Source organism: Xyrauchen texanus, chromosome 34, assembly GCF_025860055.1.
Source record: "Xyrauchen texanus isolate HMW12.3.18 chromosome 34, RBS_HiC_50CHRs, whole genome shotgun sequence".
Taxonomy (NCBI): domain Eukaryota; kingdom Metazoa; phylum Chordata; class Actinopteri; order Cypriniformes; family Catostomidae; genus Xyrauchen; species Xyrauchen texanus.
Genome location: NC_068309.1, coordinates 4,268,133 through 4,290,223, shown reverse-complemented (window position 1 = coordinate 4,290,223; position 22,091 = coordinate 4,268,133). Strand labels below are relative to the sequence as shown.

The 22,091-nt window shown below is 40.9% G+C and overlaps 1 protein-coding gene across 1 annotated transcript in view; it reads left to right on the top strand.

The window, feature by feature from the left end:
* The first annotated feature begins 701 nt into the window (after window positions 1-701).
* Window positions 702-22,091, top strand: part of atp8b1 (ATPase phospholipid transporting 8B1) — a 40,927-nt gene continuing 19,537 nt past the window's right edge. Inside the window, exons 1-6 of the mRNA XM_052105025.1 lie at window positions 702-867; window positions 11,202-11,388; window positions 12,563-12,660; window positions 18,525-18,638; window positions 21,761-21,859; window positions 21,973-22,034. Coding sequence (XP_051960985.1) covers window positions 11,217-11,388; window positions 12,563-12,660; window positions 18,525-18,638; window positions 21,761-21,859; window positions 21,973-22,034 — 545 coding nt within the window. The 5' untranslated portion in view covers window positions 702-867; window positions 11,202-11,216. The remainder of the gene's footprint in view (window positions 868-11,201; window positions 11,389-12,562; window positions 12,661-18,524; window positions 18,639-21,760; window positions 21,860-21,972; window positions 22,035-22,091) is intronic.

Here is a 22,091-nt window from a genome sequence, read left to right as displayed (position 1 = left end):
CCTAACACACTAACCACAAATTACAGCGATTTGTCCATCCTGACAAGCGCTGAGAAAAGCAACCGATACCACGTGATACACGCCGTCTTTTGAGGCGCTTCAGCAGCAGCTCGGACAAGAATATACACCTAAATACTGATAGTAAGAAACGTTAATAGTTTGTCAGATTTCAAATCACACTGATAATAAAAATAAATAAATAAATATTAATAATTTAAAGAGTCTTCGCTCCTCATCAGTAGAAAGACAACTTCCGGGCCACATCCCATTCTCTCAGTAGAGGGCGATTTTACACCAATGTTTGGAAATAACAAATACATTTTTATTTGAGCTACTTACAATCAATATCAGTCATATTTGTAGATCATTTGAACAGCTAATATTTATTCTGTGTATTTTAAAGAGTGAGAACGCTCAAATGAATCGCTTTTCAGGCACTATTTTTAATATAAACAAAATATTAAGATTATTTTTTATAAAATAATGTACTTCCCAATATTTGTGATATCCCCCTCTATATCGATACCAGGAAGCTACTGTAAAAGCAGAACTTCCCTCATCATTTGATTGAAATGAGTCACACCTTTCTTACCTGTGAGGTCACGAGGTTTCTGAGTTGACGTCTTGAAGTGTGTTCAAGAAAAGAAACCTGTCGTTTGTTTTAGTCTGTGTGTGTGTGTGTGTGTGTGTGTGTGTGTGTATAATGGGTTTGAAGGAATAAAGAGTCTCCTCGTCCGACCAGTTTTTCCAGTTTGATATAGACACGTAACGCACACAACAGCCCTTCAACACTGGCACGGCACGAACATGGAGCAATAAGTCTGTATTAACACCTACAAAGGATTCACACAAGTCACTCTGAGAACGGTAAGTCAAGAGTTTTTGAGTAGTATTTGAGAGGTGCTAGATGTGTTGTTACCTGAGTTCCTTTATTACCTGTTTGTGTTGTTGTGATTCTCATATTTACTCAGATTAATGCTTAGACCATTACAGTAATGTATTGACATGTGTGTTTACCTTTAGAAAATGTGTCTAAACTCTTCAAAACAATAACAGTTCTTCAGTGGTTCTTGGGTTCGGGTTCTCTTATTATTTGGAGCCTTTTTGCTGTATTAGAGTTGCTGTAAAAGTTAGAAAGGAATATCAGGGACGGTCAATATTGTGATATACTGGCATTGGGAAGTAATGGACATTTCTACAGTTTAATGTCAGGGGCGTAGCAATCATATCAAAAGTGAGGGGGATATCAATCCAATGAACTATGTGATTGACCAGCGAATTTTAACTATTGCATTTACACATTTAGACATTTCCTCTATGACTTATGAAAGACACAGTGTAAACACCTATGCCCCGTGAAAATGTGTGTTTGTATCGAAAGTGAGGGGGGCACGTCTCCCGCATACCTGCGCATTCTACACCCATGGTAAACATTTAATATTTATATTTCTAACTTATTAAATTGGCTCAAAACTGCATCGCAGAACCTCTAAACGTCACAGAGAACTTTATATTTTCTAGTTATTTAGAAATCAATATACTGGTGTTTGAAAGAGGTTAAGTGACATCCTAAGAAAGTATACGTTATCTTTTAATGTATATAATATATCTGGCTTCTAGTAACCCTATAAAGCCAACAGATGGTTCAAAATCAGCTCTCTTGTGTTCTGTTTCATTCACGTCTTTAAGTCACTCTGTCTGTCAAGTTTCGGGTCTTGGCATCAAGTTTGATGGACAGGTGTCGTCTTAGCGAAGACATTAAAGGAGTATTTCGGGTTTAATACAAGTTAAGCTTAGTTGACAGCATTTTTGGCATAATGTTGATTACTGCAAACACGTATTTCGACTCGTCCCTGCTTATCTTTAAAAAAAGCTAAATCTGTGTAACAGTGAGGCACTTATAATGGAAGTCAATGGGGCCAGTCGGCAAATGTTAAAATACACACTATAGCCAAAAGATGTAAACAATGTGTGTGTTAACAGGAAGTCAGAGTTATAAAATCACTAACTAACCTTTATCCGTGGAAAGTTATATCCAATTTTACTTCCTTGCCGTGATGATGTAACGCCGTAAACCCAAAAATGACTGTAAAAATGATTTAAACAACTTCGCAGCTCAAATAATACACGAGTTTTAACAGAAGAATGAATGTAAGTGCTTTTATAAAATTATAAGCGTCACATATCTGCCTTTAAAACCCCTCCAAAAATTGGCCCTCATTGACTTCCATTGTAAGTGCCTCACTGTAACCTCCATTTTTGCCTTATATATATATATATATATATATATATATATGTATGTGTGTGTATGTACAAATACAGGTCTGTTATATACAGTGCAAGGGAGTGTAATGCAGAAGAGGTATTGGGATGGGTGAGCGGGGTCCAGAGTGACTTTTCCAGCCCTTTTCCTCACTCTGGAAGTGTACAGTTCTGTGAGGATGGGAAGGGGAGCACCAATTATCCTCTCAGCAGTCCGAACTGTCCTTTTGTAGTCTTCTGATGTCTGATTTCGTAGCCATAAGTGCAGAGGACAGACTCAATGACTGCTGAGTAGAACTGTATCAGCAGCACCTGTGGCAGGTTGAACTTCCTCATCTGGTGAAGGAAGTACAACCTCTGCCGGGCCTTTTTCACAATGGAGTCAATGTGGGTCTCCTACTTCAGGTCCCGTGAGATTGTAGTGCCCAGGAACCCGAATGACTCCACTGCTGCCACAGTGCTGTTCAGAATGAAGAGTGGGGTCAGTGTTGGGGCGTTCTTCCTAAAATCCCCTCTCATCGCCATCGTTTTGAGCTTGTTCAGCTCCAGGTTGTTTGGACCGCACCAGACAGTCAGCTGTTCAACCTCCCTTCTCTATACAGACTCATCGTCATCCTGGATGAGGCCGATGACAGTAGTGTCATCTGCAAACTTCAGGAGCTTGACAGAGGGGTCCTTAGTGGTGCAGTCATTTGTGTTCAGGGAGACAGATAGACATGGGAACAGAGAGTTGTCCATTTAGTCATTTAATGGCTGTCATCTATTAGATATTGTTGCACTGGGACAGAGTTCATTTTCACTTTAACTGTCGTGCTTAGTCCTATACAAACACACTAGACACGCCATCACTAGTCCTCTCTGAATGAGTGGTGGGTGTAAATGTGTTCGGGGGGGGGGTTATGACGAATATAAATTCCTTCGATATTGTCTGGATGAGTCTTGCCTTGATGGCTGTTGTTCCATGTGTTTTATGTTGGGCTACATTGAACAAACTCTCTGATGAAAGAGCTGTTTTAGTCACAGAACTGGTTTATTTCATGTATAGAAGACTGCAGACATGGGTGTGGTTTCTGGTGCTTTCTCTGTACATTAGAATTACAAATAGAACATGTAAGCTTCTCTAAATATGTTTTGGAGGTGTATCAGATAAATGGACTGATAACTGGATGATTTAATGCATGACTTCAGTTCTAATACAGTGAATCAGGATGATAACTTGTTTACATTTGACACAAATTATATATTCTGTGGTATAATGCCACTATATGTTGACTATATAAGGTTGCACATACTGTAATACAGTACATGGTGGATATTTAAGAAATATCACATGCAAAGTGAAATAAGACATCAAAACATGATAATGCACTGTAAAATTGTTTCATTCTTTACTAATTTAGAAATCTGGCATTGAGAAAAAAATATAAATAGTCCCTGATATTATCTTCTGCTTACAGTATCGATCCTATCAGACCAATACCAATTATTTAAAAAACATTAAGGGGTCATTGGCAAATCAGGTTGTCCGAGGTGATAAAAATGAGAAATATAAACAATGACAAATGTTCTGGATTCTCTTTGTGAGGAACATGATGTAGGAACGCCAATACTTGTGTTGAAACGAGTTTACGTGTAAATGTACTCTACAAGTCCAACCTTTGGACACGCTTGACAGAATTTGCTTGTTAGTTGAAACAAATAATCGTAGTTTTGTAGACAAATAGAAATTGCATCAACATATGAGTTTCTCTATGAGTTTTCTTGTTTTGTCTGGTCGTTTGTAGATCCACAGAGTTGATCTCGGGACAGGCCTTGTGGTTTGAATCTGGTGAACATTACATGATTATATAATGAAGACTCTTACGAGTACAAATCTGTTACAGTGAGGCACTAACAATGTTAGTGAATGGAGCCAATCTGTAAATGTTAAAATACTGTTTTAAAAGTAAACAATATGCATGTTTACATCATTTTAGTTTTATGCGTAAAGTTATATCCAATTTTACAACTTCGTTGCCATGACGACGTTACACCGCAAAACTTAAAACACTAAAACGACCAGAAATAAATGGCGTGTTAAACACATTTACAGCTCAAAATAATACACGCGTTTGAACAAAATAATTAATTTATAAAATGATAAGCTTCACATTTCTGCCTTTTTAAACCTTCTAAAAATTGGCCCCATTGACTTCCATTGTAAGTGCCTCACTGTAAAACAGATTTTTGCTCTTTTTAAAGAAAAAGACGGATGTGTCGAAATACAATTTTGTCGATTGAGCATATCTTATATACATGTATTTATGTGTGTGTGTGTGTATGTATATAGGTATATGTGTGTGTGTGTGTGTGTGTGTGTATATATATATATATATATTTATATATACAAACAAACAAACAACCGCCATTCGCCACTAAGTGGCGGTGACGTCACCACGACGCTTGTGCCAAGCTATGTGCACGTTAAGGCCACGTGAAGTGTCGAACGCCCGCTGGCAGGAGGTCACGGGACAGATCCAACCGGTGACATGGGTCGAATGACTGAGATGACTGGTTGATGCACCACCTGTGCCCCCTATATATATATATACATACACACACACACACACACACACACACACACACAAATACATGTAGATTTATATATGTTTATATGTATATATGTTTATATTAGGGGTGTTGATTTAACACGTTAATTCAGTGCGATTCATTTGATTAAAAATAATGCGATAAAAAATTTACGCAATTAATCGCAATGACCCGGACCATAATAAGGAAGATTCCTGAGCAATGCAAGCTTGTAGTACCACCTGTTTACTCCAGAGGGCAGTAAGTGAAACTTCAGCTGTATGAGCAACACACAGTTTATACAGTGAAGAAAACACTTCAGCAGCAACACAACACAAACATATGTTACGTTCTTACGTTCAAAACACTTGATGGAGCACAAATCCAAACTAAGAGATCTAGAAGTATTAAACTATATTTAACTTGACACAGTGACTTAACAATGTGTGTTTATGACGCAACGCACCCGAGACGTCTGACGCAGGTGTACATTGACGGGTCCTTAAACAAGCCCTCATAAGAAATCTCAAACTGATTGACAGATTCACTTGTGAATCTGGGATTGCTGTGAACTGTGTGCCAATGATTGACTTATGATCAATAATATGGTAGTAAACAATACATTGTATTCTAAAGCTGCTTTTTGTCTTATCAATGATTAACTCTTCTAATTTGGCAGACACTTCTATCCAAAGCGACTTACAGTGCACTTATTACAGGGACAATCCCCCCCGGAGCAACCTGGAGTTAAGTGTCTTGCTCAAGGACACAATGGTGGTGGCTGTGGGGATCGAACCAGCAACCTTCTGATGACCAGTTATGTGCTTTAGCCCACTACGCCACCACCATTGATTGTCATTGATCTTGTGGTGTCACAAATGAATTTCTATTTGCTTCGAAGGTGCTAGCAAGTGCACTTCTTATACCATTGACAAAATTAGCTTCTAGCAGATATATTAGATATTAGACAGCTTTACACCAAACATCTTCTTTACGTATTGATTTAAAAGCATTAAACTGCTCTTAGTTAGGTTCTTCAGTCCTACTAGTGGTGCTCTCTCATCTCTGGTTTCCCAACAGCAGGTGAACTCGCTCTCAAAGGAATACCTGTGTTTTCTACCTCCATTTATTTGTTTCTCTAGCCCATCCCCCATGTCAGGGGGTTACCATAGCAGCGCCCTTGCCGAGACTCCCAAACCCGTTTCCCAACTCTAGCCGACCTGTAAAAGCTCCTGGTCACGCCTCCAGGTAACTGCAGACCTACAGATCATCTTTTAGACGTGGGCGGCAGTTTGGTCTCTTCAATGGGAATCTTTGTTCTTGGCGGCATGGAATATAAAGTGTGTGACGCACACAGTACACACACACACACACACACACACACACACACAGAGGAGGGAATGCACGTCCATTCATGTTTGTTGAGCCGGATTGTTGGCAAATGTCTTTGAAGGAAGAAGGAAGCGTTATGATAAGAGTGAGATAAGAAAATTACTATCACTTTGTTGTTCACTGAGTTTGTTTGTCCGTTTGCAGTCGGTCGTTTCTTCAGCTTAAAGCACTTTTGTGTGACAGGGGTTGATTTATTGGTGTTTGTTCAAACTGGGGCACTTTTAGCACTGTGGACTTAAAGCTGTAGTATGTAACTTTTTGGTGTTAAAATACTCTCCCCTATCCCAGTTTAATATGCAGAGACGACCACAAGTAAGCCATTATTCATCAGTTCATTTTCTCAAAAACCGTAAACACTGCGTCCATGTGGCGCTATGAAAATCCCTCAACCAATGGCGGGAGATGGGGGCGGGGCTATCTGTTTGTTCAGAAGAGGGGCATAATCAGAAGCTGTTTTTAAAACGGTGTTTATTTTTTCGCTTCCATTTGGTGGCGCTAATGGCGCAGAAATTATACAGTTCGGCTACATAGGAAAGTTTTGTTAAAACATAAAACATTTTTCAAACTCTAAATTAATTTGTCTGCTATCAATGTCCAAATGTGCATTTACATGCATCATTTTAGCCATTGTGGTAATAATAATTTCCTATCGCAGTATCATTTCCAGTCATAAAATGGATGACTCATTTGTCTGGTTTAGGCTAATTTCAGTGCTAGCATGTTTATGTAGCCTAAATACACACAATTAAATACTATTTTCAGACTTTTTTTGAGTAATGGCAAAATTACAGCTTAATTGGAAACAGTGCCCAATAAATATATTCTGCTCATAAGTGATATTTACATTGATTTTTAAATATCTTGTCTCACATCTCAAGCATGCTATTCGTTGACACTTTTGTCCACTTGGATAACAAGTACAACAACTTTTGAAAACTGTTTCATTAGGGGCAATAATTGGTGAAAATGACGCCACAATTTTGGGACCGAATTTTTCAGTTTTTGAGAGATTTCCACACAATAAATATTGAAATGGTTTATGTTGATTTCACTCTTTGTTTACATGATCAGAGTTTTAAACATGTAATAATATATAAAAAAATATTTTTTACACCCAATTTGGAACGGCCAATTCCCAATACGCTCCAAGTCCTCATGGTGGCGTAGTGACTCGCCTCAATCCGGGTGGCGGAGGACGAATCTCAGTTGCCTCAACATCTGAGACCGTCAATCCGCGCATCTGATCACATGGTTTGTTGAGTACGTTACCGCGGAGATATAGCACGTGTGGAGGCTTCACGCTATTCTCCGCAGCATCCACGCTTAACTCGCCACACGCCCCACCGAGAGCGAGAACCACATTATAGTGACCACGAGGAGGTTACCCCATGTGACTCTACCCTCCCTAGCAACCGGGCCAATTTGGTTGCCTAGGAGACCTGGCTGGAGTCACTCAGCACACCCTGGGACTCGAACTTGTGACTCCATAGCAAGTGCCAATACTCGCTGAGCAACCCATGCCCCCGAATAATACATATTTTTAAAATGGATTGATATTGTTTGATATTGAAAGTCTGGGACAAGGCTTAAACAGTCAAATCTATACATAAAAAGGTATTTAAAAAGTATCAAAGATGAAGGCCTTGTGTGGAAGTTTATTAATGACAAATGGTCTATGGTCTACACTTATATAGCGCTTTTTTTTAACCTTAGAGGTTACCAAATGCTTTACACTGCTTTACACTCCACACTCACATTCAGACACCAATGGTGGCAGAGCTGCTATGTAAGGTGCTAGTCTGCCATTGGGAGCAACTTGGGGTTCAGCGTCTTGCCCAAGGACACTTCAGCATGTGGAGTCATGTGGGCCGGGAATCGAACCGCCAACCCTGCGATTGGTAGCCGATCCGCTCTACCAACTGAGCCACAGCCGCACAAAATGTCATCATTAAAAATTTGGGTGTTGATGAAGATCAAGAGTAACTGTTTTTCCAGGGTTTTCTTCAGGATGTACAAGGTTGAATTACCAACCAAATTTGAACCACTGAAATTTTAGAGGGAATTTGCAAAGCACAATATAACGTACCAAATAGTACCTGTCGAATACCAAAGACGCAATCAAATAAAAATGCTATATTTTGCAACTGAACTTTGGAAGGTGAATATTACTGAATTTTTAATGATGAAATTATTGTATGAAATTTTTTTATTGAAATATTCACAGCTTAAATATACAACCATATGCAATTGCATTCCCAAAACATGGAAGTACTGATAATGCAATGATTACATTTTTTTAATTAGTGTAATTTAGTGAGCTTTTTATATTGATATACTTCCATAGGCAGGTTAAAAGGTTTCAATTCAGTTTGATTGAGAATATCTTTGAATATGGATGTATATCTGGGAAACTTTTTACATCCAGTTATTAAATCTAAACTACAAGTGAAATAAACTATTTGTTCTTTTTTTTTTCCTCCCATAAATGACGCCTGTCCCACAGTTGTGGTGTCATTTCCACCATATTGAACAAGTTTGCTTCACATGTTTATTAAGTTAACTTGACAACTGTGTAATTTAAAGATATGAAATATGAGTGAAGAAAACAAAGAGTTTTTCATTGTGCGTCCTTTCCAATCGAGTCAGTAATAAGTGTGAAAATTGTAGGTTGCGAGTACAAGCGGCCGAAATGGGCTTCCTCAGAAGGGTGGCGGGCTTCTCCCTTAGAGATAGGGTGAGGAGCTCAGTCACCCGTGAGGAGCTCGGAGTAGAGCCGCTGCTCCTTTGTGTCGAAAGGAGTCAGTTGAGGTGGTTTGGGCATCTGGTAAGGATGCCCCCTGGCCGCCTCCCTTGGGAGGTGTTTCAGGCACATCCAGCTGGGAGGAGGTCTCGGGGAAGACCCAGGATTAGGTGGAGAGATTACATCTCCACACTGGCCTGGGAACGCCTCGGGGTCCCCCAGTCAGAGCTGGTTAATGTGGCTCGGGATAGGGAAGTTTGGGACCCCCTGCTGGAGCAGCTGCCCCCGCGACCCGACTTCGGATAAGCGGTTGAAGATGGATGGATGGAAGTGTGAAAATATTATTTATGTGTATTTAAGAAAAGAAACTAGTTATGAAATTAGCCTTACAAAAACTTTGTATTTTTGGCGGGGGGGTGGGATAAAATGGCCTAATATTTAGTCTTGCAAAGTATTAGGCCATTTTATTCCCAAAAACATATAAATGTTTTTCCAACACAGAATGTAACGATATGCATAATATGCGACTTTCATACACTAAATGGCATATTTCTTCTGTGATGCATGCATAGACGGTGTCTCACATCGTAAAGAAACCAAAAGTGCCTAAAGTTCAAAAAACACTCCCAACAAACCTCCTCACAGTCACAACTAATAGATGTTTTCCACCTTTAAAATGTGTTTAAAACCAAAGGCCTTTTATTAAAACATTCCAGTGTCACTTGAAATGATGGTATGCATTGTGAAAATATGTGTGTTATGTACACGAGCTATTTAACGACACTTAACTCTGTTGTTATTGGACAAAAGCACCTTTTTATGCACCATGATGGTATAAATAGTCGAGCATTTTTCCGAAGGCTGTTTGTAAATGGATGATATCTTAACTAACGTGTTCGTCAGGTAATATCAGACTGCAAGGTATGCAGTACAGTATGCATACTTCATCTTTTGAGTAGAGGAGATTATACATGATTAGTTTGAAAGGTTAATAAATGCGTCATCTATAGAATGAGGCCATAGACGAATGTGTCCAGGTCATATTTCAGCCCAACATCAAACGATAGAAATAGATAATGAAGCTGATTTTTAGGACCATTATACCATTTTAACTTCCTTTTCTTAACAGTTGATTTGAAATAAACGGTGCTTTGACTGCTAAATACTAAACTAAAAGCATTTATGCATGACTTGTGATCAAATCAACTCTTGGATAAACAGGGGTGTGTTTTGCATGCTTTGTTTCTTTCTCTCTCTGGGTGTGTGCTCTGTCACGCTCTTTGCGGTGACATCCTGGTGCCGTGTTTTATTTCAGCGTTGCAGGCGGCTATTCATCACTATTACTGTTGCTCATACTTGCTCATATTATGTCTCGTATCGCAGCTGTAAGACACTCGTAGGTTGAATGTAACATTACGGCTCTGTGGCACTGTCAAAAATTGTTGTGTGTGTTTGGGGTGGGACTATCAGTTTTGTACAACCAATGGAAGACCGGGAGAGTTTCCTGGAATCCGGATGATTCGTTTTTGAGATCCCGTTTGGTGGCACAGAAATTGCACACTTGAGTTTAATTAGTGAAACATTATCTCATATTTTGGGGTTGTTCAGCTCAATGTACTGTGCAGATCATTATCTTGGCACTTCCTGTTAGTTTTCATTTAATACTCAGTGAAGAAAAGGTAAATGCCGGTAAATGGGTCAAGGCTTTCTGTAAAAACATAAAGACCTCAGGCATCACTCGTTCATGTGAAAGAGGACAGTTCAAAAGTGACAGTGACAAAAGATGTCTGGCATGCCACCACAGAAGACACTTTAGAATATAGAAAATAATAGACCTTATTTACTTTACCACTTGTTTATGTAAATATTGTGTAAATATTATAGTACATGAATAGAGTAATCATTCAGTACTATATTATAAATCAAGATGCCATGTGTTATTGGTGATACCAGGTATACTCACCAGTATTAAGGATTTGTTTAGGCAGTACGTAGTGAAAAGTGTGTGTTTGTGATCTTGTATGCATTATGTTTGCAAAAGGTTGCAACCTATTAACAAACTTGGGCACGGCACACAAATCTGTTGATTTTAGGATCTCTTTGCGGTTTCTGGACATTTTTAATCTCATTTCCCAGCTTATTGTACAGAGACACTAGTGGCACAGAATGGAAACGCTTCATACTTCAAACTATACACATTTTTAAACTGTCTGTTTGTCACATCTCTCTCTCTGTGCAGTGTGTAGTGGTCAGGATGAGCGCTCGGCATCGAGCAGGTTCCCAGGACTCCCTGGACCAGCCGGACGATGAGGTTGTGCCCTACAGTGATGATGAAACTGACGAAGAAATAGACGATGAGCTGGAAACAAGAGATGATGAGACACCAGGACCAGGAGTAGAAGAAATCAGCCCCACAGCTACTGGAGGTGAGTTTCAACACTTGTCTCGTGAGATTCTGTTGCTTTTATGCTTTTTTTATAAAAACAATTTACAAATCTGTTCCCAGATCAGAGTACAATCAGGTTTGTCTGATCTAGGATCAGTTTTAGCTCTGTAATAATGTGTGACAAGGAGGAGAGCAGGGCCGGGCCGTGAGAGGGCACGGCTGGCCCCCAATCGGGCCAAAGAGAGGGATAAAGCCTAATCGCCCTCCTCCTCGTCACATAACGATAACCCATCAGTTTATCACGATGTCTGATCTGGGATCAATTTATAGTTCATTAATAAAAATGATCAATCACACTGTCTTTTCTGTTCTGGGATCAGTTTAATAAAGAGCCCCATAGAGGACAAGGAAAGGAATTTTTGCATTCCCTCACAAAAGGTTTTGCGTACCCTTCACACCTTATGCAAATTAACCATGGCTTTACTACAGTAACCATAGCTGAACTATGGGATTTGTAGTTAAACCAGCAATTAACAGGGTTCAAGCGGTTTAAGGCCTTTAAGCAAAAGCGTAAAAAGGTATTATGTTTTATGTACTAAGCAAGTAACCACCTAGATCATAGATGGAAAAGACAATTTACAGCCAATACAGGCAATTTACTATGGAAATATATGTTTTATAAAGCTTTTTAACAGTTATAGTGCCACTATAGTGCTAAATGGGGGATGTTTGATCTTTGTGAGTGTGTGAGTGTGTGTGTGTGTGTGGTCAAGAACTTCTGTTTTAAAACCATTAATCAACTATGGTATTACTATAATAACATTATTTTATATATTTTTTTACCATAGTTAAGTTTTCCTGTATTACTACTGTAGTTTTTACCACAAATATCATGCTTAAAATACGGTAAATGTTGTGGTTTCCATGGTTCAATTATGGTAACTGTAGTAAAACCATGGTTCATTTCCATAAGAGTTTGATGAAGGTGTTGCGAGGGAACGCAAATATTTCAGAAAATAGATTCCCTCCTCGTCCCCTATGAGGGTCTGTACCGTACTGTACCGCAGTCACCCATCACACTTTCTGATCTGGGAACAGTTTTTGCTTTTTGTATGATGATAACACTTCTATCTGTCTGATCTGGGATCAGAAATGTATGAAACTGCCCTTTTGATGATTGCATGTATTTGGTTTAATTGAATTTCCCCCCTCAGAGGCCGGTTGGAGTGTCCGAGCGAACGACAGAGAATACTGCAAACGACCAGAGTTCCAGAAAAAGGTCTTTCTGTGTATCAAGAAAAGCAAATACTCTGTAAGTGACACATTCATCATGGCTTTTGAGTGACACCTGAATCGCCGTGTTTCTGTGCTACGGCATGTCGCTTTCGTCAGTATTTCACGCTACATGCAAACACAGGGGTGGCGGTTGAGTATAGTGGTTGTGCTTGTGATGAAAGATTGACCGTTTGATCCCACCATTGCACCCTTGAGAAAGACACTTAACCTTGCGTTACTCCTGCTCGACTGTCTCTGTTGTAATTGTACTGTCAGTTGTTTTGGAGGAAAGCATCTGTTGAAGGATTTCTTGCTGCATAGCTAAACGTAAACAAGTCTCACATTGAATTTTCCACTGTATAGACCAAAAACGATCTGTCTGTGGTAGCGGGTTACAAGCGGGTGATATTTTCATGCTTGACTGAACTACAGGACTTTGATAGTGAAACTGCATTAGATGTTAGTTGCATGCATTACCATATTTATTCTGTTGTATCACCCGGTCAAAACAAACTGTACAGTAAATCATTTCTTCATACGCAAGATACGTTTTTAGGTTTCTGGGATCTGTGAAGGATCTGAAATGTTAATGGGAAAACTGGATAGTATCTCATTTTGTTATTGTCAAATGTTTAATTTCTAGTCAGACAAAACATGAATCGCCCAGAAGTCAGCCAAAAACAACACCATGTGATTTGTACTTTATATATAATATATATATATATATATATATATGTATATGTATTTTCTTTGATGTCGCAGTTTGTCTGAAAGTAGTGTGTTTTAAGGTTAAACGACTGACTCACTCTTACTCAAAACAAGTATGTGAGCTATTGTTTCCTCTATTATTTTTGGGCACTTCAGATGCCTCCAGAAAAAGACTTGTTTGACACAGAGATTGTGCAATTACGGGAAATGTAATAAAAGTGACGAGTAATTCCTCTCACCCAGAATTCGTCATCAAGCTCTTATCTGTTTTGACGTATCAGACAGGACTTGACCTTTGTCAGGGCCCTAAAATGAGACTATTTCTGGTCATTTTCGTATATTGGTGAGGTTTCTCCTGTTCACGGACATCTTTGAAAATTTTGACCTAGAAGAACAAGAGCATTGATGATTGGTTAAAATTAACTGTGATTGTGATTTGGACGTGATGTTTTTTTTAATCCTTCTATTGCATTCGTGTAATTTTTGACCCGGAAGAAGTAGATAATAATTTTTAAATACCATATAGTTTTTATCACGGGAACCAAACTATGGGACTTTGTCAAGACTATCAAAATACACATAAAACATCTCATGACATTTACGTGAGCATTGCAATATTTTTGCAACACTAAAATGACGTGCTTCATAACACGTTTGGCTGCACTTTAAGTGAAATGTCCAGCAGGGGAGCCAAAACCGTTCGAAACGAGGTTGTAATCAGACGAGGTTTTAAATGTGAATTTTAGATGGTGGTTTTAATAAAAACGTACCTCCCTAACCTAAACCTTAACCGATAGTCTCTGAAAAGAGAAATGAGAGTTTAACAAAACAGACATCTTTATCCTGAACCATCACCTAACTTTAACCGACAGTGTTTTAAAATGCAGAACGAAATTAAAAGCTCATATTCTGAAGCAACCATGTCATTTCGTGTCGCTTCTTTGTCTCTGTCGTGTCACGTGTCATCTTGAGTTCTTCTCTGGTTTTGAACCGCAGTCCTCCGAGTCCAACGTTCAACGCTCTATGAGGTGAGCTACCACTACGGTTGCCACCTGTCCTGTAAAATATGGGATCACCCCATATTTAAAGATAAAATTATGCATCCCTTAACGAATCAATACGGGACGCGATTTGTCCCATATTTAAGTCAGATGGCGTCATGGTGAAATCGTTCCTGATCGTTAATTTAACTTTGATATAAGTTGGAAAATGTGCCTATGGTGGGTCATAAAGACAAGTACAGGTGAAGGAAGAAAAAACATACAAAACAGACATGACAGATGTAACAAACATAACAAATAAACTAATTCAAAGGTACTACTGTCTAAAAGGGGCGTGGGAAGAGCAAAGGTTCATGCACACTGTCTAAATAGGGCTTGAAAGAGGAAATTGGCCACATTTTACTCTGCACCCATCTGATGCAAAACCAGCTCATGCAAGTAAATAAAATAGATTTAGCTTAAAATCATAGTGAAGAAGTATTAATGAGTTGTGCTGTTGTTTTGATGATTGTAACACAGTTGAAGGATGGGCAAGGAGGAGGCGAGAACCGGCTTGTCAACATAAATTATATTTTAATGAGAAACTCAAAAACACATAAACAAACACACATGACGGACATGTCCGTAATTCTCTCTCTCTCGAACAATCGTCACCGGCCGCCTTTATCCCTCGGCGCCTCATCAGGCTGATTGGGGACTGGGCGCGTGATATTCTGACCGGCCCGCCCCCTCCGCTCCACACTCCTCCGGTGTTATCTCAGGCCGGGTGCCACCGGCATGACGTACACCCCTATCCCTGGGGCGGGGTGTATCTTGCGTCCAGCGTGGTCATCCCCGCCTTCCTCAGCCCTGGGAGGAGACAGGAGGGAAGACAACAACAACAACAACAAAAAAAAACAAAATAGGCGAGGGAAAAGGCCAACACGGTGCGACAGGAGAGAGAGAGAGAGAGAGAGCTCACTCACGTTCTCTGATGTACCGTCGCGGTCCTCGAACACTCCTCCACACTCAGGGCGACAGCGCTCAACACCGGCTGACCGGGAAACGCCACTCCAGCGGTAGACGCGCCCGCTCTGGCGGCAAATGGGACACTCTCCGCCTGGCAGCGCTCTACGCTCGGCGGTCGGAGAGTTTCTTCCCTCCTCCCCTCGCGGACGGCGGTCTTCCCTCGACCCCTCCGCGTCTCTGGGGACGGCAGGGCACTCCTCCGCCCCGGCAGCGGCTCCCTCGCTCCAGGCGGTCGGGGTATCCAGTCCCCACTTGCCCCGCGGACGACGGCCGTACCCCGCATCCGGGCGGTCGGGCTACTCCGCCCCCCGGCAGATGGCAGCGGTGCTCCCCTGGGTGGACGGCAGTGTCGAGGACTCTGCGACGGGCATCCCTCCTCCTTCCCGGGTTTCAGCACCAATGTAAAACAGTTAAAGGATGGGAAAGGAGGAGGCGAGAACCGGCTAGTCAACATAAATCATATTTAATAAAACTCAAAGCACAAACATAAACACACATGACGGACATGTCCGTAATTCTCTCTCTCTCGAACAATCGTCACCGGCCGCCTTTATCCCTCGCGCGCCTCATCAGGCTGATTGGGGACCAGGCGCGCGATATTCCGACCGGCCCCGCCCCCCTCCGCTCCACAATGATGTTTAGTTGAAACGGAATATGTTGGTTTCTTAACTGTTGAAGTTGAATTGCAGTTATGAGTCATAGGAAATTCATTCAAATGACTAGTCAGATTAGATAATATAAATTGTTATATTTAGATTTCTCAGAAATGTTGATATAAATGTTGATTTTCACTTGTCACACTGGTTTGGCTGTAGTAGTAAAAACAAATGGCATATTAATTGATAACTTTTATATGTTAAAGCCACAAGATGATTATGACATCATAAATGGGGCTGGACTGGGAAGAGAAATCGGCCCGGGATTTTACATGGCAACTGGTCCAACTGTTGAGAGGGTGGGGGGGAGGGGGGTTATCCAAAAGTTGTCGGGGGTGTTCGCTGTCCTTTTCTGTATATCGTGGCGCCGTTTTGTGGTCCGTTCTGCATAACGCAGCGGCTCATTTTTGCGTATCGCGGCCCATTCGGCACGTTTCGCAGCCGACCCACTGGCCCGCTCAGTTCTCCCCATGGCCATTACGCTCCTGATCGCCCCGGCGTCGGCCCATCACGAAAATGTCTGGTATGCCAGATTACCAGTCCAGCCCTGATCATAACCATTCATTAATATATGTACTTTCACAGTACTCTTAATTAATCAGATTACCTTTGGATTACTTATTGCATGTTTTGTTAAATCTAATTTTCCATTTTTAAAGAGGCGTTTATTGGTACTACTCAACACTGACCGCCCACATTTAAATATTCAACGCATGTTCAGCAACCTGACCTGTTAATACAATGTCGATATATAGAGGTTATCTCATCATACCAGAGCTCGTTTACATATAGACGTCTTTAAGGTACGGTAGCAAAAACATCCTGTTAACTCAACAGTCAGAGAGAGTGAGAGAGAGAGAGAGAGAGCATAAAAAAAGATTATATTGAGTGAAAGTATGTCTGAAGTGTTTTTGTGTAGGTGCTTGTGTGCGTAACAGGTAGCTGTTACTCTTGTTTTACTTTGAAATAGCTTACCGGATGTGTCATCCACCAGAGAGTAGACAATCTTCTGTGGCTTCACCGTCAACAAACTTATTTTGTTCTAGGGCATACACATTGGTGAAAATCCTTGTTCTAGGGCATACGCATTGGTGAAAACCCTTGTTCTAGGGCATACACATTGGGGAAAACCCTTGTTCTAGGGCATACACATTGGGGAAAACCCTTGTCCTAGGGCATACACATTGGTGAAAATCCTTGTTCTAGGGCATACACATTGGTGAAAATCCTTGTTCTAGGGCATACACATTGGTGAAAACCCTTGTTCTAGGGCATACACATTGGTGAAAACCCTTGTCCTAGGGCATACACATTGGTGAAAACCCTTGTCCTAGGGCATACTCATTGGTGAAAACCCTTGTCCTAGGGCATACACATTGGTGAAAACACTTGTCCTAGGGCATACACATTGGGGAAAACCCTTGTTCTAGGGCATACACATTGGTGAAAACCCTTGTCCTAGGGCATACACATTGGTGAAAACCCTTGTCCTAGGGCATACACATTGGTGAAAACCCTTGTCCTAGGGCATACACATTGGGGAAAACCCTTGTTCTAGGGCATACACATTGGTGAAAACCCTTGTCCTAGGGCATACACATTGGTGAAAACCCTTGTCCTAGGGCATACACATTGGGGAAAACCCTTGTCCTAGGGCATACACATTGGTGAAAACCCTTGTCCTAGGGCATACACATTGGGGAAAACCCTTGTTCTAGGGCATACGCATTGGTGAAAACCCTTGTCCTAGGGCATACACATTGGTGAAAACCCTTGTCCTAGGGCATACACATTGGTGAAAACCCTTGTCCTAGGGCATACACATTGGGGAAAACCCTTGTCCTAGGGCATACACATTGGGGAAAACCCTTGTTCTAGGGCATACACATTGGTGAAAACCCTTGTCCTAGGGCATACACATTGGTGAAAACCCTTGTTCTAGGGCATACGCATTGGTGAAAACCCTTGTCCTAGGGCATACGCATTGGTGAAAACCCTTGTCCTAGGGCATACGCATTGGTGAAAACCCTTGTCCTAGGGCATACATTGGAAAACCTTGTCCTAGGGCATACATTGGAAAACCCTTGTCCTAGGGCATACACATTGGGGAAAACCCTTGTCCTAGGGCATACACATTAGTGAAAACCCTTGTCCTAGGGCATACGCATTGGTGAAAACCCTTGTCCTAGGGCATACACATTGGTGAAAACCCTTGTCCTAGGGCATACACATTAGTGAAAACCCTTGTCCTAGGGCATACACATTAGTGAAAACCCTTGTCCTAGGGCATACACATTAGTGAAAACCCTTGTCCTAGGGCATACACATTAGTGAAAACCCTTGTCCTAGGGCATACACATTGGTGACTCACACTTTTCAAGGGTTTGAACCTACAATCTTTCAATTACCAGACCACGTTTTTAACCACTAAGCCACACTTTGCAGAAATTATGAACACAGACTGCTGGATGAAGTTGATATTTAGTATATCAGTTTGTTCACCTTTGACATTTCTTTTTGTTTTTTAGGGAAATGCAATCAAGACTTATAAATACAACGTCCTCACCTTCCTGCCCTTGAACCTGTACGAGCAGTTTAAGAGAGCAGCTAACCTCTACTTCCTGTGTCTACTCATCCTACAGGTATGTCTCAGACATGACAATTTTACAGTTATGCTCACAGTTTAATAAAGAGTTTCATGCTCTTATTTGAGTGAGTGTATTTTGTAAAGCTGGAAGATCTTATTAAAGTCAACTTGTTCACTTAAAAGTCAGCATAAAAGAATATTTAGCAATTGCACTGAACATTAAGAATATTTTCTGCCGGTCCGGTTGAGCCCGTAGTTCAAGACGTTTACTAGTCGTACACTGGTCCCAACAAAAATATGATAAATAGCCATTTTAAGCAGTCAGTCTGCCGGAAGTTTTATTTATTTATTTAGTGAAATATGAATGTGAAAAGTACTGACATTGTGCTAAAAAGTGCTAAACCTATGGAGGGTGTGGTAAGAGACTGTCTGAAAACTACTCATATTGTGCTTAAAAGTGCACCCTCCATAGTTTTAGCACAATGCGTGTACTTTTCACATGGTCCCTTTCCACACCCTCCATAATTTTAGCACTTTTTAGCACAATGTGAGTACATTTCAGATGGTCCCTTACCACACACCCCATAGTTTTAGCACAATGTGAGTACTTTTCACACGGTCCCTTTCCACACCCTCCATAGTTTTAGCACTTTTTAGCACAATGCGAGTACTTTTCAGATGGTCCCTTACCACACCCTCCATAGTTTTAGCACAATGCGAGTACTTTTCAGATGGTCCCTTACCACACCCTCCATAGTTTTAGCACAATGCAAGTACTTTTCAGATGGTCCCTTACCACACACCCCATAGTTTTAGCACAATGTGAGTACTTTTCACACGGTCCCTTACCACACACCCCATAGTTTTAGCACTTTTTAGCACAATGTGAGTACTTTTCAGATGGTCCCTTACCACACCCTCCATAGTTTTAGCACAATGCGAGTACTTTTCAGATGGTCCCTTACCACACCCTCCATAGTTTTAGGACAATGTAAGTACTTTTCAGATGGTCCCTTACCACACACCCCATAGTTTTAGCACAATGTGAGTACTTTTCAGATGGTCCCTTACCACACACCCCATAGTTTTAGCACAATGTGAGTACTTTTCAGATGGTCCCTTACCACACCCTCCATAGTTTTAGGACAATGTAAGTACTTTTCAGATGGTCCCTTACCACACCCTCCATAGTTTTAGGACAATGTAAGTACTTTTCAGATGGTCCCTTACCACACACCCCATAGTTTTAGCACAATGTGAGTACTTTTCACACGGTCCCTTAATACACACCCCATAGTTTTAGCACTTTTAGCACAATGTGAGTACTTTTCAGATGGTCCCTTACCACACCCTCCATAGTTTTAGCACAATGCGAGTACTTTTCAGATGGTCCCTTACCACACCCTCCATAGTTTTAGCACAATGTAAGTACTTTTCAGATGGTCCCTTACCACACACCCCATAGTTTTAGCACAATGTGAGTACTTTTCAGATGGTCCCTTACCACACCCTCCATAGTTTTAGGACAATGTAAGTACTTTTCAGATGGTCCCTTACCACACCCTCCATAGTTTTAGGACAATGTAAGTACTTTTCAGATGGTCCCTTACCACACACCCATAGTTTTAGCACAATGTGAGTACTTTTCACACGGTCCCTAATACACATCCCATAGTTTTAGCACTTTTTAGCACAATGTGAGTACTTTTCAGATGGTCCCTTACCACACCCTCCATAGTTTTAGCACAATGCGAGTACTTTTCAGATGGTCCCTTACCACACCCTCCATAGTTTTAGCACAATGTAAGTACTTTTCAGATGGTCCCTTACCACACACCCCATAGTTTTAGCACAATGTGAGTACTTTTCAGATGGTCCCTTACCACACCCTCCATAGTTTTAGGACAATGTAAGTACTTTTCAGATGGTCCCTTACCACACCCTCCATAGTTTTAGGACAATGTAAGTACTTTTCAGATGGTCCCTTACCACACACCCCATAGTTTTAGCACAATGTGAGTACTTTTCACACGGTCCCTTAATACACACCCCATAGTTTTAGCACTTTTTAGCACAATGTGAGTACTTTTCAGATGGTCCCTTACCACACCCTCCATAGTTTTAGCACAATGCGAGTACTTTTCAGATGGTCCCTTACCACACCCTCCATAGTTTTAGCACAATGTAAGTACTTTTCAGATGGTCCCTTACCACACACCCCATAGTTTTAGCACAATGTGAGTACTTTTCAGATGGTCCCTTACCACACCCTCCATAGTTTTAGGACAATGTAAGTACTTTTCAGATGGTCCCTTACCACACCCTCCATAGTTTTAGGACAATGTAAGTACTTTTCAGATGGTCCCTTACCACACACCCCATAGTTTTAGCACAATGTGAGTACTTTTCACACGGTCCCTTAATACACACCCCATAGTTTTAGCACTTTTTAGCACAATGTGAGTACTTTTCAGATGGTCCCTTACCACACCCTCCATAGTTTTAGCACAATGTGAGTACTTTTCACACAGTCCCTTACCACACCCTCCATAGTTTTAGCACTTTTTAGCACAATGCGAGTTCTTTTCAGATGGTCCCTTACCACACCCTCCATAGTTTTAGGACAATGTAAGTACTTTTCAGATGGTCCCTTACCACACACCCCATAGTTGTAGCACAATGCGAGTACTTTTCAGATGGTCCCTTACCACACACCCCATAGTTTTAGCACAATGTGAGTACTTTTCACACAGTCCCTTACCACTGCCTCCATAGTTTTAGCACTTTTTAGCACAATGCGAGTACTTTTCAGATGGTCCCTTACCACACACCCCATAGTTTTAGCACAATGTGAGTACTTTTCACACAGTCCCTTACCACTGCCTCCATAGTTTTAGCACTTTTTAGCACAATGCGAGTACTTTTCAGATGGTCCCTTACCACCCCCCTCCCATAGTTTTAGCACAATTTGAGTACTTTTCAGATGGTCCCTTACCCACCATAGGCACAATTTCCTGTGAATGTCAAGGTTAAGTTTATTATCTTATAAGTCAAATCCATGTATGTGTTATTTAATGAAAGATTACTGAAAAATGTGACCATCTTTTTAAGGAATTATAATGACAGTAGTCTAAACTCTCTTCTCTCTCTCTACTCTCTTTTGTTTTTATACATCAGATCATTCCTCAAATCACCACACTGCCTTGGTACACCACCCTAGTGCCATTAGTGCTGGTGCTTGGCATCACTGCCATCAAAGACCTGGTGGACGACCTGGTGAGTTGAGTGTGTGTGTGTGTGTTTAGTTATTGAAAAGAAAGCAGTGGATTGACGTGATGCTTGACCGTGCTCATAGTTTCTGTCATATGATCGGTCTCTCTCGTTGAAAGGCTCGACACAGAATGGACAAAGAAATCAACAACAGGAAGTGTGACGTGCTGCTTAATGGCAGGTAAATGGAATATGAAATCTCAGAAAGTATCACAATTTATAAGAACAGTTTTTATGG